This window comes from Ornithodoros turicata, chromosome 1 (assembly GCF_037126465.1).
Source record: "Ornithodoros turicata isolate Travis chromosome 1, ASM3712646v1, whole genome shotgun sequence".
NCBI lineage: Eukaryota > Metazoa > Arthropoda > Arachnida > Ixodida > Argasidae > Ornithodoros > Ornithodoros turicata.
Window position 1 is genome coordinate 226684525 of NC_088201.1, and position 26932 is coordinate 226711456.

Consider the following 26932-nt stretch of genomic DNA (forward strand, 5'->3'; position numbering starts at 1 on the left):
CAGCGATCTGTTATTGCATAAAACAGCATCCAGCAATGGAGAAAACTCCACAGGAAAATAATGGCACAAAGACAAAAGAGTTGAGATTATGGCATTAATATTTCAGCAGTGTGGTATTGCATAAAACACTATGAAAGTACAGAATACAAAGTAGAGCATATTATCTGACACAGAAGGCACTTTTCACTGCAGTGAGGTGAGTTGTTACTATGCTTCAAACAACTCAAACTGTGGCACTATTTCATGAAGGTTCTTGTACTTGTAGAGATCTAATGGTTGATGGCTGTGCTCACCTCCTGGGGATATCTGCATAGAACAGTCTGTGAAAACGACTTGATAGGCTTGCCTGTGGCGGGAGAATCCACATGTGTGGAGAATATGAAGAAAAATAAGCAGAGATCCCCTGAAAATTATTAGCTTGATAATTTTACCAAACATTGGTGCTTCAGCTTCCCAACCAGTACACAAAATGTCCCCTTCTCTGTATGTGCTTGCATGTACAGTGGCACATCTCGTTTCAAAAATTATCTCGTCCGGTTCTGGCAGCAAGACAAAACTCTCCCTCACTAAATCAGGCAATTCTTCCCACCGTACATCATTCATGACTGGAACATCAAGGCCGTCATTTGTGCATGGAGACATGGCATCATAGCACTGTCCAAGCTGTACCCTTGTGGCCACAGTCTTTGCAACATTGAGGAAGCTTCTTGCACGAACTGCAATTGTCTTCAGCGCAGAGTGCTTGGCCTCGAATCGCATTGACCAAAAGTTGCGAGGAGGCCCAAAGAGTGAAATGTACCTAGGATAATGAATCAGGTAGTGCAACTTTGGTGTAATATTCAACTCTGGGTACTGTTGAACAAACGCTCTCAGAAAAGAGGCTATATGCACTTCAAGATAGCTGACGCAGTCAACAGGTATCCTGTCGGATAAAAGAATGTTTACCATTTCACGGTACTGCAGATAAATATCCCAGTCCGTGTTTCCTTCAGGGACGTGATCACCAAGCAGTTGTGGTAGAAGACGAAAAAGGCATAGTTTTTGGCTTGCTGTTCCTTTTATACTCTGTACTTTTCCAGTGTTCATGAGTGAAATGGCCACAGGCTTCTTGTGCATGTCATGATGCTTGTACTGAAAGTTGTCCATCACACTGAAGTGCTCTTTCAGCAGCACCTTCAAAGACAGCAAAGAATTTAGCACAGCCTTGAGGACAACATTTATGCCTCCTTCTAGCACATCGTGCATTATGTCTGGGAGAAGCTGGCTTGTGACATCAAATCCACTAAGTGCAAGCAGGCAGGACCGTTCCTTCACTCCATAGAGCTTTACATTTTCTGGGCTCAGTTCTACAGCAGATATGTGACTGTTGTGTGCCTCTGCAGTCCTCAATGTGCAGCGAGATTCATCTGTTAGCAATGGTAGGTTAGTGCTTCTCGCAAGGCAGTGACGGCACACGCGACCTGCAGTGAAGCAACAAGTGAAGCCTCCGAGCCTGTTCAGAGACAGGTTGTCGCCGCAAAATCCGATGACAGTTGCTTTGAAGTGAACAGGTGAGCCATCCAACATAACATCAAATCCATTTGACTGGATGGAATTAAGGTCAGCAATTAGTGGCTCCATTATTCTGTGGAGGCTGTACTCTTTCAGAAGTGCATACTTGATGATGAGAACAAGATATATTGAGCTTAGTCTGGACCTGTATCTTGGGTGCAAATCAAGCAGGCTTACATACACAACGAGAAGTTTGTGTGCACCACGTGCTGCGCCAATAGGGTTCACCACTTCTAATTCATCAGTGTAGAGCAACAAGAGGAGCGTTCGAGCAACACCTTCCTGAATCAGTGTACGGGTTCGCACAAAGTCTCCATCACAGACGTCACTGAAGACGTGGTCATCTGAGCGTTCTTTACTGTATTTGGGCAGTGCTGAGAGAATGTGTTCACCCAAGTCTGTTGACATTAAGTTTGTCAGTAAGTCCTGAATTGGGACATAATAGAACACATGCCTGCCTGATCGACCAGTGATGTTCTCATTCAAGTTGATTTCTTTTGGCTCGACGAAAGGAAAGTTGTCTTTCACGTACTTCAGTCGTACATGCTCAGACCTAATCACGTCCCATATCATGTCAATCGCGTCATTCGACAACGCTGATAACACATCATGACCCGGATCCACTGTTACCCTGTCACTTGACATGAGCATTTCAAGATATGTTCTAAATGCTTCTAAAAGTAGTTCCAGGAGAATTTTCATGTGCTTGAATATACCTTCACACACAGATGTTGGAAGCATATGTTTTTCAGTCACTTTCAAGCTGAACAAAACAAGGTGTCTCTTCAGTTTGTTGAACATGTTGATCATGTACTCCGTAGGGCTGCACGTTTCATTGCGGTTTGTGCTCGTTGACCTTGATTCAGCATCTGGCTGGGCAGAGGTAGGCTACGCTGCATCTGCGGATGTACCGTCTTCTGTCCTTGACTGTCCACTACTTCTCAATGGTGGTACGACATCCCTGTGCTTCCGCTGTACATGCTTCTTGTACGCATCATACTTCTTGAAAGTATTACTGCAGCCGTTGAGCCCGCATGTAATGCTGAAGCCTCTTTCATGCGAATGCTCCAGTGCAATGTGATTCATGACTAACTGAAACACGGGGGAGAAGTATGCGCACCTTGAACACGTGTACATCTTTGCTGCTACACTTGGTCAGTGTACTCACTATTCAGATTCAAGAGGCTAAATGAGTTAGAGAGGCCACTGCAGCGGACTACGCGAACACCATACCGGAATGTGCAACGTATCGGTCGGAAACGCCAACAAGCGTGTATCGCACCACCGCCGCCGCCGCCGCACCGTGTGAGACGCCACCGCGAATATCGTCACCGCCAGTCGCCGCCGGTCCTACCACTTTTCCCAAGTTCTGAACTAATCCACAGTAATCCAGGATAACACGTTCTTTGATTGAAAGATCAGAGTAATAATTCTCAGCCCCAGCTATACTAGTAACAACAACACGCTCATACCTCAACAGTTCAGGGTACCTTTTCAGTGAAGTTGAAGACCCTGCACGTAAAAGTTCAATAACAAATTAACGTTAAGTTAAGTAACATAAAACACAGTAGGTATAATATTTTCTATATAGAGAGAGAGAGGGAGAGAGAGAAAAATATATATATTATATTTCTATATATATTTCGCTATAACGCACGGCACCGTCCGCTCTCCGACGTTCGACACACCAGAACTTTGAAGGATTTAGAGTGAATTGGTATTTCTTATTTATCGGGTAGGGGAGAGAGAATACTTGCAATGTGTTCGTGAAGTAAATAAGACGGTAAGCATATGGAGGCAGATCCATAGCTTGGTCACAAAAGGAGTGTCGTTCTTGAATTCTCCTCAGTTGAAAGCCGAAGCGTCATGGATGTACTTATTGAATATGAGTATAAAATCCCAAAATGCCACACAACCAGAACGGGACAGCTGTTTCGTCCTTATTGTGGCTTTATACCCATAACTGCGTCCCTCACGTTTGGCAACTACCGAAGGCGAACAGTTGCTCACCGAACAGCCTGTCATAAGCAAGGGTGAACCAAATTGACTTCGCCTAACCTAACCTAACAATGCCATACATTATTAATTAACAATTAATTCCAGTTCTGTGGTGAGCAAATTTCCCCACGTACAATGATACAGAATGCAAAGAGAAGACAGGGGCAGTTGTCAGGCGGGAAATAATGATTCATTTGCAGTTCAGCGGCAAAGCCTCAACGCTTTGCCGGCTTCCCCGTGAGGGAGTTCGAAACGTTGACATACCCGACTCCATTACACTGACCGCTATCGTGACCACTGCCACTGAAGTAATCAACTCTCAATCAATTAAATGACCCACAATGAAGGGGGTGGCGTGAATTATCGCGCAGCTCTCAACAAAAAGGCCCACGGTCACACAGACAGCTTTCTGTAAATTGCTGTACGTCCTGTACCCTTATTCTTTTGCGGGCTCACAGAGATCATTGAGGGTTTAGACACTTGGGTTCCTCATTTTGATGAAACTTAGAGGGTGTTTCCACTACTGTGATCTATATGGCCCAACCTGGCACATCGCTGTCAAACCCCTCAGAGATTACATAAAATTGTTAAAATCCATTACTCTTGTCACTATAACTAATGAGAGGATGGGTACCATAGGAGTCCCGAACACGAGACAATACAGGAGGCAGACGCAGTGCATGTATGTGATTGATTTGGCTATTTATTTATTTATTTCCAATCTTGAGTGAGGTGACCGCGACTATTTTATACACATGCCCGATTATTTTATAGTACTCTCGTATCAAGCGCTTTCAGCTTTTCGTTTCTAGTGACATCAAATATGTGTGTCACTGGATATTGCCACGAAGCGACGATTAAGTTAATTTTGGAGGACTTTATAAATATTATGATCGCTGGATCCGATTTACGAATATAACAAGAACAATGCAGAGGGCCCGAGCAAATTATGGCAAAAAAAAGAAGAGAAAAAGACGCCATCATACAGGATAAATAAAAGTGAAAAAAAGCCGCACTCTGAGCGAAGCAACGAGAAAAGCACACGGTGCCCTGTACGTTCGTCCTGCTCTTTCGCTCAAGCCCAAGCCTTTTTATCGCGAACTTTTAGAATCACGGGCATTGGTTGCAGCATTTCCTGCCCTGGAGCAACAGCCTTTTACAGTTTTACAAACGGCACTTTTACAAACGGCAGCCATACCCGGCTTCCTCCACATATGCTGTCCGAGTTGCCCTTCTTCTTCGCCTGCTTGACCCCTTTTTGACAGTTGGGTTCACGGGTTCCAGGAATCGGGGAGTGGGCTGACTCATGCTGGACATTGTTCGTTCGGAAATTTCCTTCCAAGCCCGGCACCACATTCTCGCTTCTGTCAGTTTCATTCTGCGTGCGACACTCTCCACGAGCTGGCGATGGCTGCGCTTTGCCTTGCGATTTTTGGCGACAAGAAGGTACTTATCAACGTTGGTGGGGCAAGAGGAAGACTAGATATTTTAACGGCATTGTTGGCTTCGGATTTAGCTGACATCGTCAGCGAGGACGTAAAGCGTCAGGTAAGCATTGTCTAATTTATACATTCAATGTTTACTTTTTCCTCTGTTAGGTACTTAATTAAGTACATATCTTTATCATTTCAGCTTTACTGCAAAAGATTTGAAGAATTCCTCGACTTCGATGACAAAACTACTGTGACCGACAACGACAAGATTCTTCTTTCCTGTCCGAAACGAACAGCGTCACCACAGGCCGGGCAAAATGCCGGGGAAGCGATATCCATCGCCGTCGTTCCGTAAGTTCTTAACGTTTCTGTTTGTTTATAACAACGGCCTACAGAAGAATACGTGCACGTGGTAATGGTACTGTGATATTATAGTACCATTGCACGTGGTCGTACACGTGTAGTACCTTTACAGTTGTGTTACAGTACCGTGCACGTGATCGTGTCGCTGGTAATGTCAACGAGAAGCGTAATCTAGATTTTCATAAACACAGATGTGTTCACAACCACAAAATAAGTCTCAAAGCACCCATTTTGCTTTTGCGAGAGGGAATGCGATGTGCGGAGAAGTTTCCTTTTTACAAATGTTTGCTAAAAGCAGCTAGCAAGCCAAATTCGCAGCAGGCAACAACGGTGGCGTCGGTGCTAATGGTGGAAGCCGAAATTTGAGGAATTTCATTACGCAATATTGTAACTTCCAAAGAATGCCCGCATCATACGTGTTCGAGTAGAAAGCGAACGGTAAGCGGAAATGTTCGTTAGGCTGCAGACACACACTATCTGTTTCTCAATGACATTGCCAGCGACACGACCTATGCTTGAGTTGCTCTGGTTTGACTAGCACGCAAAGGTTTCCCACTCGCTTGCCTCGGCTCCTTCCTCTTTCGCTTCGGACAGTGCAGTGGCCTGCCCAGCGGTGGCTTTCCCCCATTTCGTGATTTCGTTCATCTCCACGTGCTCTGAATTCTGAAATGCCATGCTTTATCCAAGCGAGGTGGTGGGTCAGCTAATTGTTGAGTATATCGTTAGGCTCGTTTTGAGGGGTCTCGCGTTCACAGCTTTGTTGGAATCAGTGAGATGATCAGTACTTTAATCGCAAATTTAGCTACTTCCTATGTAGTTATATAAGATAGTTGCAACTACTTCTCAAAAGTTCGCAGTTCAACTATTCCTTCTGTAGTTAACTGCTGTAGTTTAATACCTTTGTAATATTAGCCACAGCAGCACACATGGCAGTCATCTGCTAGCATTTGTCATGTGTTCCTGCAATTATTGCAATGGGGGGGGGGCACAGCTTTACCGGCCTCCTTTTACCGGTACTTAATATTTGGTGTGGTTCTTTAGTTACGTATTCAGGTATAATATATCTTGCTATGTGAGATTACGTTCGTGTCCTTCGGCTTCTACAGCTAGCACTGCAGCACTTTACTTACAGTAATTCCTTTCCCTACACAGGGCTGATGCAGCGTGCTCGACAACTGAAGGGGAATATACCTTCCCGACACCACCGCTGGATTTGGAAGCCCAGCTCAAAGGGTTGAAGGCTGGCGAAATACCTGACCAGCTGAGAGCCAAAATTGTGCGCTGGCTACATATGGATATCTGTCGTTACACACTGTAAGTGGTCATGTTTGCTCAGAAATGATATCTGTCTCTCTAACCTTCAATACACAAGTGTCGTTATACATGTATGGAAGCTCTTGTGGCTATATGCTGGGTTATCTCACAGTATCACGTATCCTTCACTCATTGCAGCTATCCGGGGCAGAGGAATCTGTACCATGAGGCTGCGCGTCTGCTGGTATACTTCTACCCTGCTCTGCGTGACATTAATGGTCCAGGCTTTGTAAGTGTCATATACCGTCTGTGTTCACCCAGAATTTTTGGTGGCCTGTTTGTTACTGTAGTTTCTGTGTGTAGAATTCAAGTTACATTTGAATCCGGTTGGGAGCAGCCAATATTTTGCACAGAGTCTGCGCTTCTTCTGGGCTCTGCACAAAATATTGGCAGCTCCCAACCTGAGGTGACCTTTTCAATCTGTGTCCTACCAGTATGCTGGATTTTCCTTCGCTGTTCTATTCGAATTGGATTGCTTTCTGAAGTCTGTAAAAGCAGAGTTGCCAGTGAGCTATTATTTCCAATGTGTCATCACTCTGTCATGTCTTTCAGAGACTGACGTCACATATGTTGTTGGTGCATGTGCGACTATACGAACCATACTTGCACTTCTACTGTTTTTCAGCAATCGGCCAATGAAATGCCATGATGGACGTAAATGATTTACCTCACCGATGTCTTTTCTTTTCATAGCACTCATGGTGGAGGCAGCTCAAGTACCGGACGAAAAACCAACGCAAGTCACTCGCAGAGATACAGGTGGTGCAAGCTACCCGGGAAAAATATGGAAAACGAAAAAGGCGCGATGAGAGCAGTCCTTCTACGAGGAACTGTATCCGCCAGAAGGTAGTTCCTGTTCTGCATAGACGTCCTTTTGTCTCTGTGGCTCTGCACATGCTTTGGTTCTGAGTATGCCTTGCCATTGCAGCTACCTGATAATTTGGACAGTGTGCCCGATGACACAGAGACATTGGCTGCACACAGGCTGTTCATGGTGCGAGAAATGAGAAAGGCCACGGGGGACAGGCATTACTCTCGCATCACAGATGCCATGGGCCGGACACATGCTACAAGACGACGCATGATTGAAAAGGAGCAACTCTCGGTTGCTCAGGTGCTTGAGGAGTACCCTGCCTTGGCTCTGGCAAATGAGGTACATCTCCCTGTTGCATTTGTTAAGGTTAAAAAAGCACACTGCGTATTTGTGCAAGAATTTGCAGAGTTTTTGCTGCACTGTGCTTACCAATAGTTTATTTCAGATTCTCAACGAATTTCACTGCATGACACAGTGCCACGCCGATGTTCCATTGGCCAGTTTTATCAACAGCTATGGGAAGGCAACAATCGATGCAGCAGCACGACGCAAGTGGGCTCTGAAGCATCTTTCAGGCTTTCCTGGTCACACATCCAGTGCTGTGGATGACGGTGGGTTGTTGTAACTGTGTTTACACCGGCATTTTGTGGAACAACAGATCTTATGTTCCACTCACTTTCAGCTTGCATGTCTGCTGCTGTATGGGTAGTCCTACCAGCACTGCTAAAGGATGCGCCTGGAGACATCATTCACAGAGTAAGCTCTCATATCTCCATTGCAAAACAGCTGTCCTGTTCAACCACGCAATGTACTTCACTTAGTTGTTTTTGCACTTTCAAGTAATGTGTAAAGAGTGTCTGCAACATTTAAAACTGGCAGGGAGTATAGCCGCAGTTAGGGGCAAGGATGAAATAGTTCACAGGGCAGTGCAGTGTCTCATAATAACAAGTGTGGATTTTGTTAGAAAGGCTCTGTCATAAGTAAAAGAAGGTAAAAGATGTTTCGCATAAGCGGTATGTTACTCTAAGTAAATATACAAAATGATGGGTGTAAATAATAAGTCCGCTATTTTGTTGTGCTGCTGATCTCCTGTTACTCTAGGTTTATTGCCGACGATCTTTGTGTTCCTACTATATATCTTTCTCCCAATTTTTTTTGTTTTTTTCTTCAGGGTACCTTGCCCAGTGACCCCATTCATCCATGTGTGGAAATCTCTGGAGAACTCTGGGCACCTTCCTCAGTCAGGGTGAGACTGGAAGGATTTTCAGTGGATGCTGTGGACCTCAATGCAGCGATGGCACTTGTGCTATCACTGTATTGGGTCTATAACATCCACTATTCCCCAAGATTGAAGAAGGTGTTCATGATGCTGGAAGCAATCGTTGGACTTCCGCAGGCAGCAGGAACGTCAATCCTAGTTACAAGACTACAGAATGAAATCGGATTTGTACGTAGCAAATAAATTGTGTGTATAGCATACATGCCACTTGCTCATAGTTGCCTTCTTTAAGGGCCCATACATGGCTCCATGAACACATTCCTTGCATACTTCGCTAAATGCACACGACTTCACAGCACATGTAGCAGTTGATATATGAAAATCATTAGGGGCACGGAAGCTGCTTAACCTAACGGGTCTTAGATCGATCTGGCGCGTGGGACGACCCGTCATTCCCCAGTGCGGGAGTGCAGCTGACTCTATAAACGCATCTTCTGTTACTCCTTCCTGTGGGGTCATTCAAACTCCCTTGGATGGCACTGCATGTATTCCTGCGTGGGGAGTTATCACAAGTCCACATGATGGCACAGTGGCTACTCTGCTTCAATGGTCCCAACATAACTCCAGTACCTGGCATTACAGTAACACCCTGGTATGGGTGTATTATTTATGCTCTTTGGGTGTCCCGTACACTCCATTTGAAGAATTCAGAGGGGAGTGGCGCATATAACATGCAAGGCATTCAGTAAACTCCCCATTCCAGTGTAGAAGCTACTCCTATTGGTGGTGTTACACTTACTCCCACAATGTGGAGTAAAATGATACTCCTTTGTGAGGGTGTAAGTTTTACTCCCAAAGAGAGTGCTATAAGGGACAAGCCACTTACTCCCTTAAAGGAGTTATGATGCCACCTTTTTTTTTTCGCAGTGTAGTACCTATGTCTTTTCCCAGCGTGCCCTTATTGTGTCCATGACCGTGAAAACTGTTTCATCGCGGCAGTTGATTCGCGCAGGAAAGTTATCATCGAAACGTAACACGTCACATGGAACATGTAATAAACATAGTCCGGTGAACTGTTGTCAGCATGTGGGCCCTTTAATGTCCTATTGGGAATATTAGGTGTCGTCAAAAGGTGCGTTCTAGTATCCGCCACGTGATAGTCGACAGTCCCTCACTTGATTCCTTTGTGGCGGATCTCTGAAGCTGATACATTGGTGATTCAACTGCCACAGGATGCAATTTTATGCGCAGCGTGCCGAAGAAGCCAACATTACAGAAACCTAACCATTCGTATACCACTCGCTCATTTCAATCGCCAACTGAGTTGAGTGTCCTGCGCGTGCGTTGTCGAAATTGCCATCAATACCAACAATGACAACGTCCTAGTGATAGGCGTTCATTGAATTCTTTCAGGAAACGGACAGACTTCTAAATATCCATATGAGAGCAGAACCAACGCCAAGGAGGAACTTTGGCTACGTGCTTCTAGGTGTGGCCATACTCCATGGAAGCCAACAACCAAGCACCCTCATGGCTAACTTCAATCAACTTGTACAGTGAGTAGACCATATGTGTGCGACGTGAGGGTCCGGGGTGCTGCTTATACGAATATCTTAGCGGCAGGCTTCGAAAGGATGGAAATGTTGCGCTGATTACACTTGCACACACTTGATGGTTCAACGAAACCGCGTTCAAGTCACACGCACCAACACTCACATAAACATACTTTTTCTACCTGGTCGTTGTCCCGAAAGAGCCGCGAGTAAACTCAGTTGCCCGTATTCACCAAGCCACTTAAACCGTTGTTTAATGACGTCGGGTTTAAATCGATCACGTAGTCTCTCCGGCTATGAAGCCGGTTGGCCACAACGCATGCGCACTATACATATTGTCACAAGCTGATTGAGGGGAGGGAGAAAGTAGCTCACAATTTGCTCAATTTTGCACGCAGGATCTGCAGACTGCTAACCGTGATATCGACATCATGACTACATGGGCTGCTTGACGCTCTACTGTTTATATGCCCCTGTGGAGGCTCTAATTTGTCCATACAAATCTGTTGACACAAAACACTCCTCGCAATATTTGCTTGTATGCCTCTGCGAGATATTTCTACATGTACTTTTATCGAATAACCAAGTCCTAAAGTCATGCTTGCTTTTTTTTAATCGAAATTTCTCCCAGTCCATATGCACAGCAGCACAACGGATTGATGCCGACAAGCATAATCCGGTCTCACCAGCACAAAATTGCGCCGAGAAACAAGCTCATAGCGATTTCGAAAACATAGTGCTTTCATAATGACACACAACGCAACAGTGCTTTCCTAGGGAGCTTGCATCTTTCTGGGCAAGCAAACAAAGCTTTCAAGAGGATGTAGAGCTTCCTGCATGTGGTGCCTTTTCCAGAGTGAGACCTGAAATATTGTACCTTGTTAATGCACTACTATTCTGGGACGTCACTCTTAACATTTCAAAGGCGAGCAACGTGTTCGATATTTATGCCTTCACATCCTGGGCAACATGTACCATCCTCCGCTGTATAGCTGTAAAGTACATGGAGGTATAACTGCTTCATGCGACCACCCCCTTCTCCCTCACTCTTGTGATCTCCGTTTACACGACTGATTCATTTTTAACAGGACGCACTTAACAGTAAACGAGGAACACAAAGATCTTTCACAAGTACCGGCGATCACTAAAATGTGCAACAAATCGTTAAATGTATCAACCAGAACCAGCAACGGCAGCACAGCAAACACTATTGTTAATGATGCATAACAGAGGCACTAGATGTTGTATGTAAGGAACCACGCATAATCAGCACCGCCTTTGTTGCTGGAGGTAACAGCTGTTTGTGCGCGACCTCCTGTCAGCTTTGGATCGGAAAGCGACTTATGTGTTGCTGCCAATGTTGACATCACTAACATGGACGATATCGGTTCTAAATTTGCAGAGCGGATTTCAAAATTCCGCTCCATACCGATAGTGTTAACTTTTTTTGGTGGGGGTTTATTGCCTCACTTACTTCGCTCACGGGTCTATCACAACGTTCTTTTTCCTTAATTTCTGCAATTTCGACTTGAAAAGTAGGCAACAGCATCTAGCAAAAACTATTTTGGGTTTTTTCTCGAAATGTTCAGTTACAGCTGCTCCGTGCTATGCTAGACCGGCTTTAAACTACCCCCCCCCCCCCTTAGTTTAAATCAGTCCTATGCGAATACATGAGAGTTCGACCATTACTAGACCGCCAGGTTTACGCCGTGTGAACGGCGAAAAAAATGACATTGAGGGCAGGTATTCATTGGAGTGCAACAACATCCGCCTTACGAACGCTTCTAGTCTACAGGTAATTCTTACCTGTAAGTCTTACCTGTAAGACTTGCCTGTAATTCGCCAAAAAATTTCCGGCGAAGCGTAGATTAGGCCTATGCACTGTGCACACACTCTATGGAGGCCGCCAAGGGCCTCACGGCAGTCGGCTTAGAACAGCAGGGTGGTGATTGGTGGTTTGCGGACGAAGTCCTCAGACGTCACTAAACCAGTGACTCAGTGGGACTGCTGAATACGGGAAAGTAAATTCATTCTTCCCAGACAACAAGCAGCATCGTCTGCGTGTCATCAGACGCCAGACAATGATGGATAGCGTGGCAAAACCAATCTGAAATGGCGTGCTCACCCTGCGGTTTCCTAGTATCTGGTACCATCTCCACCACCACACACTAACAGCTGCGACTTCGCCCCAATTTCCAGCTACCGATAATTTTTACTATGTACCCTAACGTATGCATTGCATTGTCGTGGTCATCACGTGCGTCCAGGTTCGTACTGTGCGTGTGTGGACGGTGTGGACAAACATTACTGTTCGGTTACCGCTATTGAATGGAATAGGCTCCCTAGTGCGCCGAAATGAATGTCTCGTAAGTCTTGCGCCGATGTCTACCAGCTAGAGAATCTGCGGTATGGGCTTCTGGCTGCTTCTCATTATAGAATTTTCTGTTTACAGAGTAATTAAGCCAGACGCATTGGTGTACCGAACAACTCTCAATCGTAATATAACGGACCCAAACGTATGCAGGGCTACAGGACCGTCACCCTGGCAGGGACCTGGCATGCCGTCTATGCAGTCATCATTCGTAAGCAAAGTTGTCTACTGTTTGGAAACGCGACAATCCGTTGCATGGGTACTATTATACGATGGAAATAGTGCCACTCGCAATATGACATTGGCGCGGTTTCACCAACGCTGCTTAGCCTCGAACTAAGGTCAAGGGTAGCTAAAAACTGAAATTAACACTTTAATTACTTTAGTCAGATATGTGCTGAGTGTTTTAGTGACTACTCTTGATGAAGTGAAGTTGAGGGTTACAATCAAGTTCAGGGACTGCTGATCTCGGTTGAAATGTTAATCTGTGTTGGTGAAACCGGGCTACAGTAAAATATACAGTCGCAGACCCAGACCAGAACGCTGGCAGTCTGACCGACCTTGTACGGGAGAACATTTATAGCAATTGGGTCGTCTACTTGATAGATAAATGCGCGTGGGAAACTTGCACAGGGAACTGGAACGATTCCCCAGCCAACTGACGGAGACGCTGTTATTGCCGCAAACAACTGTTTCTATGAGTGGAGTATACAGCCGTGCACAGCTGGACAGAACAGTTGTGAGCCAGAGATTTCCCTACACCCCCCTCAGGGGGGGGTTTACACCCTCCCTGCATTTTTGGACCCCCCCCCCCCTGAAATTCCTCAGGTCACACCACCCAACTCGACCACCAACACATTCTAGTAGTAAGTCCGGCGCAGCGAATTACATCCTGTACTATCAAACTTGGTCTGTAGGACCACAGTGATGCAGATGATCCTACCATGCATTTGTCCAAATTCATCTGAAAATCACTGTTCCATTCATATAGTACGCGCATAAGGGGAAAAATGCGTTCGGGCATGCAAACTCAATGTGGATCACAAGGAATCATTTGCGCCCAACTCAGTCAAGTGAGGTATTCTGCTTTTTTCGTCTGAGGTCTTCACCGTTCGTTGCAAGGTATTCATTGAGTTTCGTGAGCCAAGGTGAAAGTCTTTTTTTCTTTGTCGGTCGTGCGATTACGCATCTTAATGTTGAAATGCCGCTCATAATGAATCTGTATTCTACTGTACTGTGTTGTAACGTATTAACATGTACAAATAAAACGGGAAAGCTCCGCAGATATGTCACCATTGTGCCACGATAATTTCCGTGTCTAAGAAAAATTTCGTAAGTGGAACCTTCACCAAGCATACCCCCCTTGAAAGCTCGGCACCCCCTCAGCAGTGAATTTCTGGAGATCACTGGTTGTGACGAGCAGGTTAGTACGCGTCGTGGGCCAACTTCACAGGTAACTGTGCCGACATGGGTCTGGAAGGTCTGCAGGAAAGCCGGAGAGAGCACATCCGCCAGAAGAATTCATTCCCACGACCTCAGCCAAACAAGCTAACCAGCCATGCCATTTGGTCTTTCGGCAAAGATCGAGGCGCGTTCCAAGCTCGACAGATGTTGTCGATAAGATGCCTGGCTACGCACGCTCGCTAGATTTTGCCCCATCTTTCCCAACTGTGGTTCAGCTTACGGCAAAAGAAGGGCAAATGCCACGAGTTTTGCTGAATGAGGTGTTCATACGCTCTTAGCTAAGCAAGATGTGTGCTCACCCCATGCATATAAGTGTTGATGTTGAAGCTACCATTACTGTTCTTGCAGGTTGAGTCGTTGTCATTCAGGCATGTGACTGGGTTCCAACCGCTGCCTTTGAAAACAGCGGAATTGCTCTCTTTTAGCGCTGCGGCCCTTATAACTGCCTACACGGGTCCTTATACACCACTCACAGCTCCATGCCGGAGTGTCACCCAGGCGAATCCAAAAGAATTGGTAAGCCGAGATTGACTGTCATGGTTTGGACACTGAACGCTATAGGGGTAAGGAAAAAGTACCTCGAGAAAAGGTGGCAAGAACGATACACAGAATACAGAATCCTCACTTCGGTTGTGTCATTTTTGTTCCGTGTCACTTGGTCTTTTGCCCCTTAATCGTTATCCCAGTCAGTCTGTATCACCTTCTAAGGGAAAGGAGACACATTCCCCAGTGGCCAAAAGGATAGCGTCACCAGTCAGGCTTTTAGTGACAGGTGTCCTCGTTGAAAATGAGGAATACTAGATGCAGCATTGTTCTATGGGGAAACGAGAAGCACCCAACGTCTGCCGGAAAAAAGCAGTTTGGGAAACAGACAGCGAATGACACACACCGAATGACACACGTGAACTTCGTGTTGGCCAATGCGGGCTTTCGCCACACTCTCGGTGCGAATGTGACTACACCTTATGTTGTGACTATTATGTGACTACGCCCGGTTGTATCGAGGCTGGGTGAAAAAAGTTTGGCTGATGAGCAGGCGGTTTTTTTGCGGGCAGGGTTTTTTTATATTATGAAAAAAGTGTTATGCCTGCCCGGATTCTGGCAAAAAAAGAGAAAGAAAATGGCAAGGAAATGACTAGGCGAGTTCTCCATTACTATATTGCGGCGAAAACTGGAAGCAGACGAGACAAGCGTCTGGGCTGCTCTCCCGTTAGCATGCCCTACTTCACGTCCTGAGGTCCTCAGCTGCAGAGGGAGCCGAACATTACCATATTGTTCCCATAAAATTAGTGATTAGTGATTTTTTATGTAAGGGTTATCTGCATGTAGCGTCTGCAGTGTGGCGACATGTTGTACGTACCACAGTGTTGGATAGCGGGTGATTTGGACCAGCTGGGGTTCACTTTCACAATCCTGTTTCGAACATCATGGGCTATGTTCTCAGAGATCCGGCAGAGAAATTTAGTTGGAAAGTTTAGTTGGGTTGGTTCGTGAGCGATTCCAGTAGCGTATGCGTGTTCTAAAAACGGTAAGTGATAATGTATGCCATTTGATCTGTTGCACTAGTTTTGTAGTAATGCTGGCTTTTACCTTGAGTCCTTATTTTCAGGTGTGCCAAAATGGACGATATCATGATATAGTGACCAACCGTAATATGTACCTTGAAACCGACACCATCCGATTCGACGAATGGGGCGGTACGTTTGACACCACTATCATAGTAGCGTACGACTCGGATTGCACTATGTCGACAAAGGTATGTATACCATTGTGAAGGTCCTCTATCTTAGTAGCCTTACCACAGCCAATTCCTGTATATATAACTGTATAAGTGTATATAAAAGTGTATATTATATTCCCTTATTCTCTCTTACACTGTATCTTTTTACAGTTCTGGTGATTCGGTTACACAGGGTGCCCTAGGTAAATGCGAACATGATCTTTAAAAAAATATATGCATCACTTTTTCCGAGGTGCCATATAGCATATGCTGAACGGTACTCCTTAGAAGGGCATTAGTAAACTCCTAAGGCAATGTCTTAATTCACTTTCAATAATTATCTTTTAATCATTATTATTCTTTTCAGAAAAAGAAATCCGTTCGGTAGATCATCCGCACAAAAATCGTGATAGAACACTTTTTTTGTTCATTGCGCATCTCGGAGACGCGTCTTTCCTTCACTCCCAGTGTGAGAGAGGGAAAGACCACGCATTCGGCTCTTGCGTGCTGGAAGAACATTAACAGAAAACAGAAAATGCAACCCAACATAAGGGCAGTTCCGATGTCATAGGGGGCATTTGTTTTGTTTCTGCAAGTTAGAGCTCAACTTGGACGCATGAGACAGCACTGCGCTCATTCACCCTCTCACACTGGGGGTGATGGGGGGGGGGGGGTCAATGTAGCTTGCCGTTGTTGGCCGTTGTGATGGAAGACGCTACGAAGATCCGTGACGAACAAATGAAGAAATCGTGTTTCTTCACGAATTTCTTGCTTTTGGTTTTGAAAACTGCTGGTGACCGAAGGGACCAGGTGCTCTCATTCGGACAACTTCGAAGTTGCGCTTTGATTTCGAGTTTGCTAATGCCCTCCTAAGGAGTACCCTTCAGCATATACTATATTGCAATTGATTTGATCTCGGAAAAAAAGTGATATACATATTTTTTAAATATGTTAGCTGCGGCACCCCGTATTCAGTGTGTATCACAAGCCTCTGTGGCGCAAATTCCAAACGATAGTTTCTATTGGTGTATTCTACAGAATCGCCGTGTCAAATGGCGTATTTCACAAAACACAACATCTCAGGGGTGTGCTCCACAGCGGTGTTTGTCAGCTTTCTGCCTGAAAAAGGGTATTCATTTGCAGACGCTCTATGAAGGGCGTAGAAAATTTTCTGTGTTCTTCGTGTGACTGCCACGCTGCCCTTGCGTGTCGGTATATCTCGGGCAATTATCCCGGACGGGCTTGACAACTTAGTGAAATAAATGAGTGGATCGATGAAAGAGGTTAGCCTATGGGTCACGCAGACGGGCCTGCCGGCAGGTGGCTACGAAGGACACTGTTCGCTGTCGCTGCGCGCGCCCTCGTGGCCCCATGTGCAAAGCGCACCGCGGATAACCCGAGATTACCTGCGAAATTGAAGCAGTACGCTGAAAATTCGAGAGAAAGGAAAATGTGCGCGTGCTGTTGTATCATGCTGCGCACTTATCATAATGTTGATAATCAGCTAACAACGAACGAGCGTGAAGTTGTGGAGAGGTTCCACTCAGCAGTTGGCAGTAATGTTTTCGCTTTTAGTGTATGGCAGAGGTAGCGCCTCAACGTACACGAAGGAAATGTCGCTCGACGATTGTCCTGTTTTGGCACGTTACAAAAAGGGTGCGAACTTTTCGCTACAACATTCTGAGCTACTTGGTTGTCTTGGATTTCATTATACACTTCGTCCCACGCTGCTCGTAGTGGATGAGTGGAACTTGTGTGCGCACGTACACGTCCTTGGTATTCTTTTCCGTCGCACGTTTCGCACGTAGTGGCAGTGACACGCTGAGATTTAATACAATATATAAATTTAAGTATGGTATATGCTCTGTACGTCATGTAATTAGCTTCGAAAATGCCGCAGCTAGAAGCTAATTACATGCTAATTAGCTTCTAGTTTGTAATTAGCATGTAATTAGCATGTAAATGCTGCGGCATTTTCGAAAACATAGCGATATATGCTATTACGTTCAGAGTGTTTGAAATTGTCGAGTATCTGATACCTAAAAAAGTGTGTGACACCAACAGCATACACCAACAACTTTATTTTGCGCGCGTGCTATAATGCGTCTGTATTCGTAATGTTACGTTCCAAACATCATGCAAAAGGGATCAAACAGCGAAAGCAACCGAAAACGAAGTGAAACTGCGCACGCCTTCGCGGCTCGTGATGCCGCTACAGGCCATCCACCGGCCCAGTTGCTTTCCAACTGTCGCACACGATATGGATAGGCCAGCGATCCTCGTCGGCGAAATCCCGCTGGGCACGCCGTGCCGTGCATAATACCCCCTGAAGTTTCAAATTAAAAGAAAACACTGGTCCAAGATGTCTACTTGAAAGAAATTTACATTAATACAAATGCTATTTCGTCTGTTTCGGCGTTTGTCTGTTTTCTTAGTGCGGGCCGCTATCATCGCTGCAATCTTGCCAACCCGGAAGCGGCAGTGCGAGAAGGCGAGGGCGAAACGGAGCCACTGCGCCTGCGCCAACCCTCCTCGTATCTTGGAGTGTGTAATCATCCCGTGGAGTGTGTAAAGTGTCTGCGTTGTTGATCTCTGTCGCCGAGACTCGCTGTATCCATACCTGGGGGATATCACAATCGCTGCCTAATCATGATTGCGCGCGATGTGGATCCTGCATCAGTACGTTTTGGGTATTAGTCGACGAGGTGCAAGGTTCTGCCTTTCACACGAAGACACGTGTGCCGAAGCAGAAGAGCATCTCGCAGCCCCACAAAAATCGTTCAGCGCGCAGCGAGCGTCAGCGCATACATGTAAACAATGTAATGTCACCGGGTGTTATTTCCGTGACCACGCGCTCCCATAGATTAAATAGGCCGGTATATAGCACACCAGTCCATCTAGATCACCACAGTTGCCCGCCAGCCGCGTAGCGTCGTCGTCTTCGTGGCGTCTTTCTCGCGCGCGCTATCGATAAACCTGGTTTCATCACTCACCTGTGCCTCGACGACATCTCCTGTACGGTCCCACAGTTTGGTGACACAACCTTCGAATGGCCGCACTGTAACCGTTGTAAATTTGGTAGTGTTTGCTGAATTGCGTCCACAAGCCTAAATCATTTTCTCACTGCCTTCGAAAGAGGGAGAACAAACTTTGGAAATTCCTGTCTACGACTTCATCGGTGTTCCTATGTGTTCTTCTACGATATACGCCTCTGTGGCTTTTTGTGTTCCTATGTTTGACATACTACACCACAAACTTTATGTTGGGTTCAAAATACCAGACACGCTTCTGGAAAGCAAGTCTCGTTCAATACTGTAATAGGATAGTCTCTCAAAATGTGTTCCTGGGAAGCCAACCGAAGCCGTGCTGTCCAAGCTTCGAAACCAAATATTAAGTTAGGAAAATAGGGGGAAATGCAGGTGCTCTACCTCTGCACATACAGGAACCGCTTAAGGAAGTTACTTATAAATAAGTTACTTATAAATAGTGCAAAGAAAACACATAAAAGTTGCACTTGAGCAGTATAGCTCTCTGGCTTTGACCGAATAGCGTCTCTATACCCTGCTGCGTCCCTATATATAAGGTATAGATTGAGAAGTTACCCGTCAAAAAGAACTCGTTACAAGTTTCCGTGTGCGAAATGGAACTAAATTAATGACGAAGTTGTTCAGCATGAAATGTAATTCCAAGTTATTTCAAAGTTACTCCGGACACAAAATAACATTGCGCAGGTGCAGCGCGCGTGAGCAGTTGAGTTAGACGTTCAGTTGCCTGCGGAGGAGTGCAACACGTTTATGTCCAACACACTTTTATTTCGTTATGTCCAATAATAGACCTCTCTCTGTTTGTAAACAAATGACGTCGTAGTCTTCGACAGCGCCAAAATTCGGTAGAATTCAACCACGCTCGAAGCTAAAGGTGAACAAGGTAGAGCCCGAAAGCCACGGTCTTGAGGAAACTACGACATGGTCCCTCGAAGGGATGCGACGCTTGGGCTTACTTTTCTTTCAGTGGGACACAGCGAACAAGTGTCCGTTCGTGGAACCTAGCCCGCCTTCCGATTTGTTTCGGTTTAATTTTGTCTACCAATGTCATGATGGCGTTTTTCTTAGAGGTCTATCCGAATGCTTTGCGTCTTACACCAGGTGGGCGCACAATGGTTCAGCTTCATTTCAATGACAGGGGTCCTCACTTCCTGAATAAAATGTAATTGATTGAATATCACGTTTTATGGCAAAAAAACGCAATAAAGGAACCGGAGAGAAAGCAAGAAAATATGTGGACGTGAGTGAAAAACGAGTTAAGGTGACTGAGAACTTAACTTAGTTACCTGAAAAAGGAACGAGTTCCTCTGAAAGTCGCCACTGCGCAAAAGTACCGAGGGAAGTTACAAGAAAGAAAAAAGAACATAGTTACAGTAACGAGTTACTTGTAACGCGTTACTTCAAACTCTGCTATAAGGCGAAGACTGTTCTGATTGCTTCAAATAACGGGCATACCTCACTTCTATTCGGAATATTCGTCCTTCCAGAATTACAAGCACTAAAGTGGGAGGTGGGTGCCTGTGAATGATGGATAGTAGCGAGCTCGTAGTATTGGTGTGGTGGCAAGACAAGGGAAAAGAAGGGTTCTTGAAGGGACAAGTTGTGTGTGTGCGTGTGTCCCTTGTCCCTCGTCCCGGGGTTTCGTTAACACGAATGGATGTCGGTTGGCGAAAAGTCCGGATATAAAATGTGGACACGGAACCGACTCTGAGAGAGTATTCTTCGGAGACGTAATTTGTATAAACTCACTCATTCCCTCAAATATGAGGAAGCAAATTACAAGGAAGCATTACAACCTGCTGACAACATATTTCTTCTCTTGACAGATGTGTCTGTCTTTCAATACCTATGGCTTCACGGGCGGCTACGTCATCTTTGACGTCCACTTCCACTACCTGTGTTCAGCACCGCCAGCATTCGTAGATTCCAAGGGTGACTTTGGCGTTGTGAAGTGGGCAAAAGTTAATATGCACAAGAACTACGCCGGGTTACATTGCGAGAAGCTCTGCTGATAAGCTCATGGGCAAAGGATAAGCTCATGGGAGTATTGTTTACATGGCCGTGAAGCAATCTGATGTGATATGATGCAATATATGATGTTCCATCCATGACTCCTGCCAGCAGTATTCCTGCCGTGTTAGACAGCGTAGGCGCTGTGTTATGCTGCCTCGTGTGATGGCTGAGCCAAAGTCTTAAGCGAAACCTGGAAAGCCGAAGTCCATAAGTATGGACTCTAATATAAAGCTATGAGAAGTGTCGCCATTGCATTTGTGTTATGAGTACGGCAAGGCGGATATCCTCTGGTAGACAGTACGTATATTGCAATACCGTAGGGCAAAGGCCGTTCTATCCTAAAAATCGTGAACCCCAATTTTGCTATGGAAATGAATGAGCGAGGGAATGAATGGACCATGGTAGGTTTCACTTTATATCCTGGTGGGGTTAAAACATCCAAAATTAATTCGAATAGAGAATCCCGTATTGGATGTGATTCGCTTCGGTATTCAAAAGAAGGCGAAAATTCGCATATATGCGATACTGCGAACGACCCAAATCATGTCGCATAAAATGAGAAAGGATATCAAGCGTTCCATGCCCAAAGCGGAGTGGGGCAGTAACGACATTTCATAGTGTTCGGTATCGACCAATCGGTCGACCCTTCCGCGAACAGAGGTTTCTCCTTTCTGCCCTTTCTTCTCCTGGCCGATACAGTGAGCTTTACTCTATACAGGGTGTTTGACGAAAATCCCCCGGCTGGATAATTCGTGAACAGGCGGCGTTATCGAAGAAATTTCTTTTTGGTAAATTTCCTTAGGGCATCGGCTATGAACTGAGTAGTGAGCGGGTCATTTGCATACGCTCATTAATTAAATTTTCACTTCGCACGCTTACGGAAGCGCTGTTTTACGTATCAGGAAATATTGCAAGAAAAAAGCCGCGTCGACACTTGTTGATTTTTCGATTAATTCATTGGTCTCTGTTTACATATTTCTCGCGTGGAGCAGCGCACCAATGCGCTCTTTGGATCAGCTATCCGGCTGTCAATTTCATATTCATCCGCCTGTTTGACACACGGGGGTGACGAAAGATAAGGAACAGCTGCAAGCCAGCAGGAGATGCTGTGGTGTTCCTTCTCCTTCTCTATACTCTTGAAAATTAACTTCACCACATAGCACAATCCTAGCCAACCATCATCCCGGATGACAACGTTCTCTCCCATGATTTGATGAATATGGGGGGCGTGTATTTTTTTCTTCCCTTTCTTGTTTTTGTACAAATGATGCCGTACACAAGGAAAAATAAACAAATGTTTTGTTTATTGCCTGCCCTTTCGGACAAGTCGTTGTCATTCAGGACGATAGTTGGCTAGAGGCATGCTATCTCGTGCAGTATCCAACTGGTTCACAGTGCTCGCGGGGCATTCGTCATTCTTAATTATAAGAGCACGTTATCTCTCTCACACACACACAAGGACAGACCCGCCAGTGCTGTTCACCAGTCGCTTTAAGAAGGAATACCGAAGCCTCTCTTGCGGCCTTTCCATATCTTCCGTCACCATCATGTGTCAACCAGGCGAACAAACACGACATTGACAGTCTGATAGCTGATTCAATGAGCGTACTCGTGCGCTGCCCTGCGCAAGAAATATGTAAACCGAAACCAATTAATTGCTTCAAAATATTTTTCACTGAAGGTCCCGATGCGTAATACAAGCGTTCCGTAAGCGTGCGAAGTGAAAGTTATGATGTTTATTTCATTAATGAGCGTATGCAAATCAGCCGCTCACTACTCAGTTCATAGCCGATGTCCCACGGGTCTTTACCGAATTATTCAGACTAGGGATTTTTGTGAAACACCCTGTAGACATGTAGACTGGGGCCCCGTAGGCTCTCTGTGTGGTGAAATGAGGCCGGTCTAAAGTGTGCGTTCCATCTCAACTTAGGCAAGGTGGTCCGGACACCATCAGTGATTTTTACTGAAAAATGAACTATATATATTTTAGCCTGCCTCAGTTACACCATAGGAGATAAAGTACTTTTTTCTCTAGTTGCCGTATGTCCCGAGAAAAGAAAAATCCGGAAGAATATGGCAGGTCTGACGGTAGAGCGATTTTGGGGCATTCAATATATTTTCAAAGGACGAATTATCGGCTTTTACTTTTTTCAGGGCACTGCCAACAAATACTTCCAGGACGTGGGTTCAGTTACTGCGGGAATTCTGTTAAATTCTGTTATTAACATATAGGCCAGGAAGGCATCATACATAAGCAAGACACTAATAAAAATATCTTGAGTCGATTACATGCGTGACAAGTTCATCGTACGATTTGGAATAACACTCACTATTACAAACATAAGTAATACAGTAATGTGTAACAAATGTAATAAAAAAAAACACATGGCGAACGTAAAGTCCAGGAGTACCAATGCACTTGAAAGATGTAACAGACTCGAGAGCATCATAGTTAATAATCTACATCGGATGGGATGACGAGTTACGTGAACGAGAGAATCTTCAATGTTTACATATGTCAGTTCCACTGACCACGTCGAGCACCATGCTTGTAATGAGTTGCGGTCGGGCTGAAGGAAACGAACGTCAGAAGGAGTGGTTATAGCTTGATCAATTATAGAATCATCAGCGCAGAGTCGAATAGACAGGCAACGCCGTCAGGTAAGTCGCTAATATACAGGGTGTTTCACCTAAGGTGATATGAAGTCACGGTAACCACTCACCCAACCGAAACTATGCGCAGCATCTCCACAGAAATAGTCTAAAAAATCAGTAAAAATTCGCTTTAGCCCTGCCTGTTTGATTGTCGCAAAGAAAAGCGCACGTTGTTTACAGGTAGAGGGGGAAGTATTCCCGCATCTTGTTTTACCTTTCTTTGCGCCGCGTTCACCTTGATGCTGGTGACAACCGACTTATCGAAAAGAAAACAAAACCACCTCATCACAAAGAAACCAAGACAATTGAAAGCGGGGTCACTTTCTCGTCTATAGAGGCAGATTTCGCACGCGCTTCTCTGCGAAAATCAAGCAGACGGGGCTAAAGCGTCATTTCCACTACTTTTCTATTTTTCGACTATTTCTGTTGATACTGTGCATAGTTTTAGTTGGGTCTGCGGTGATCTGTGGAGACATCGTATTTCTGTAAAAAAGTGAGGTTCACTTGGCAATTTTCGAAGTTCATTCGAAGAAAGTTACCACAGTTAAAAAATATGTCCAAAGCCTTCCTCAAGGATGGCAAAAGTTTCCAGAAGGTAAATGCCGAAAGTCCTTAAAATCCTCCGGCAAGTACGTCGGCGAAACACCCTGTATATAAGACAAGGCAAAAACTGAACGATGACTCAACCTCGTAGCACGCCAGAAGATACGAAAGTTAGCGCGGCAACTAACTCGGAGAAAGATTAAATCCAGGACAAAGTATTAGGGTCAAAGTTAAGGTAAGATAACTTGTGTACAAGGCGACTGTTCGAAACCTTATCGAAAGCCTTGCGAAAATCCAGAAATATGCAGTCAACGTTAATGTCCCTGTCAAGTAACTGGCGAATGTCATGAACAAAAGATACCAGCTGTGTCCCGTATGAATATTATATATGAAAACCATGCTGGAAAGATGAACAGAGAACGTCTATAAATGGTGGATAAGATGTGACTAAATGATATGCTCGAGCATTTTGCACGGAATACTGGTAAGTGATATCGCCCTGTAGTTTATCGTAAGATTTTTACTCCCTAATTTGTGAAACGGGATGATCTTTTAAGTTTCCCATGCATCAGGTAACTCGCCCGCCTCCAAGGATTGCTCAAATATTTTGGTTAGTATCAGTGATGAATACTTTTCAGTGCTTGTCAAGACGTTGTCTACGCAGGCACGGGATGATACTTCTAGTGTGTCTATCACCTTGACTACGCCAAGCTGTTTTGGAACGATGGAGTCCATGGCTGTAAAATTTACCGCTGCTGGTGTAATGAGGACACTGTTACCCACAGATGAGAATACACTTGCAAAGAAGTCATTAAGGACGTCGGCAGCTGAAAAGTGTTGCAAAGCCTTGCTGTTATCATCAGTGAGAGTTACTGGTTGGCGATCCTTTTTGTTCACAGCGTTACAAAATTATTTTGTGTTGTTGTTACTAAATGAGGCAAGGTTACAGAGTAAAATGCCGGTTTGGCTGCCTTAACAGGATTCCTGTGTATGATAGCAGTTCCTACGAAGTCTGCCAGTGTCATGTGCCCTGTGAAGTGCAAGCTTTCCGGAATAGTATAGACGTTTATGTTACTTAAGCGGTGGATTTGAAGATCAACAACGCCATCTTGAAGAAAGCTGTCCGGAACGGCTGCTGACCATCGCTTGACCGGTGGTTACAGACACAGGTGACTACGTAGTTGCAAAGCATGACAACCATGTGGAGACACCGTATCTTTTGGCCACCAGTTCTGTACATCTCGGGACGTTAGGTCCGACATCATCATGACATGTCGGGACAGGTTACGACAGCTCACAACAGAACAAGGAGAAAAAACACGTATAATCGGGACAGAGGAATGCAAAAAGCGGTGAAAGCAACAGTAAAGTATGCTAAAAAAGGACACCATCAATAGCTAACAACAAAAAGGCTAAGCACACAACAAATCATTCGCACCAGCAACAGTCAGGAAAACAGAACGAGACACATGTTCCATCCGACAGCCAGGCAGATAATTAAATCATAATGCTTCTTTCTCTTCTATAGAGTCACGAATCTGTCCCCTAGTGGGTACTTCTTGAACTAACTACATTTATTAATTACATAGTTAAATTATTAAGAATCATGCCATGGCTCTTGATCTCGAGGCTGAGGCGAGTTTCGCTGAAGACAGAAAATGGCGGACAGGAACAATAACAGCCAGCGCCCTGCTGGTCGTCAGCATCACCGATACTCGTAAACGAAGCGGGGATAGAGTTATCACATCCGTTCCACCCGAGAGACAGGCAGATGATGGAATCGTAATCATTTTTTCTCCTCTAAAAGCCCCACATCTAAATCCCTTACGGTTATTTTCTTAACTATTTTAATCGTGAAATTATTAAGAATCGTTCTAGCCCTACTCCCGTCCAGATCAAGGGTGTGACCGCACTAGCGTCATCGGCATCAAACATTTTATCATTCGCTGTTTAGTTAGTTTTAGAGCAACACGAGTTTTCGCATCACTCCGCGCTAATGAGAAACGCCGCAAGATCGGTTTGAAGATCTGGAAAATCGGGAGGACGGCCCACGAGGTGTGGTCATCGGTGATGCGAAACATGCGAGACACTGTCGCTGCCAGTTCCAAATTGAACCAAATGCGGACGGACACGGAGTATCTCCAACATTTCTTTATGGTTTATTTGTGAATAGATTAATAAAACTACACACAAATGCTACCCGTGCGGGATTGTCGCTCTCAGCTTCGGATAAGTTGCCAGCACAGAACCGTTGCTCACGACGTTATATGCTAGTCGTCATCTACGATGCCTTGGGCAGGATAAATGTGCAGCAAGCCGATCCCGGTACTACATCAGCACAGTGCCTTGATCAGCAGTGCCTTCAGTGCTGCTAACTGCTCAAGTCGAGGAGTTTTGGGGAGGTTCAGATAGAAAGGACGCAAGATATGTTTTGTGCTTTTGATAAAGGCGAAGCCAGTAGGTAGGCTGAGGGTGTGATAGCGAACCTTGCGGAAGAGGGCGTTGTTGGTTCAGGATATAAAGTAGCAGGTTTGACAATAATAAATCCTTGTTCGTCAGCTTGTGCTTGTGCGTCGTGTCGTCTTTTGACTTTGGCATGGGGGTTTTATTGCTTTTAAAATATGCTACACCGAACAGCCAAATTTTTGACCATTTTCTGTGACACTATTTCAGTAATTATTTATTGGTATTTTTATGGTGGACATGAACAGCATTTGGCTAGGTGATGGTGCACCCCAAATTGAAACAGAATCAACAACATAATAGAAACTTATAAAGGTAATAGTGGCACATCTAGAACATATGAGATTCTCAGGTACAGAAATACAGAGTCTGAAACAGTGGTAAGTGAGCAATCACAACGTATAAAAGTCAAGA

At 45.1% G+C, this 26932-nt stretch overlaps 2 protein-coding genes across 6 annotated transcripts; one reads left to right on the top strand and one right to left on the bottom strand.

Moving 5' to 3' along the window:
* Positions 1-207: 207 nt before the first annotated feature.
* LOC135395575 (uncharacterized) lies at positions 208-2361 on the bottom strand. Its single transcript, XM_064626701.1, has one exon. It carries the CDS (start codon positions 2359-2361, stop codon positions 208-210), a length of 2154 nt encoding a protein of 717 aa, XP_064482771.1.
* Positions 2362-10098: 7737 nt separating this feature from the next.
* Positions 10099-20955, top strand: LOC135377100 (uncharacterized). 5 transcript variants are annotated; one of them, XM_064609419.1, is made up of 5 exons: positions 10099-10248; positions 12698-12827; positions 14429-14596; positions 15690-15836; positions 20671-20955. In XM_064609419.1, the coding sequence occupies exons 1-5, from the start codon at positions 10133-10135 to the stop codon at positions 20854-20856; spliced, it is 747 nt and encodes a 248-aa protein (XP_064465489.1). In that variant the 5' UTR covers positions 10099-10132; the 3' UTR covers positions 20857-20955. The 5 variants fall into 5 exon arrangements, with proteins under 5 accessions (XP_064465489.1, XP_064465490.1, XP_064465493.1 ...); XM_064609420.1 differs by having other exon boundaries at positions 12770-12827; XM_064609423.1 differs by having other exon boundaries at positions 12770-12827; positions 14506-14596.
* Positions 20956-26932: the final 5977 nt, after the last annotated feature.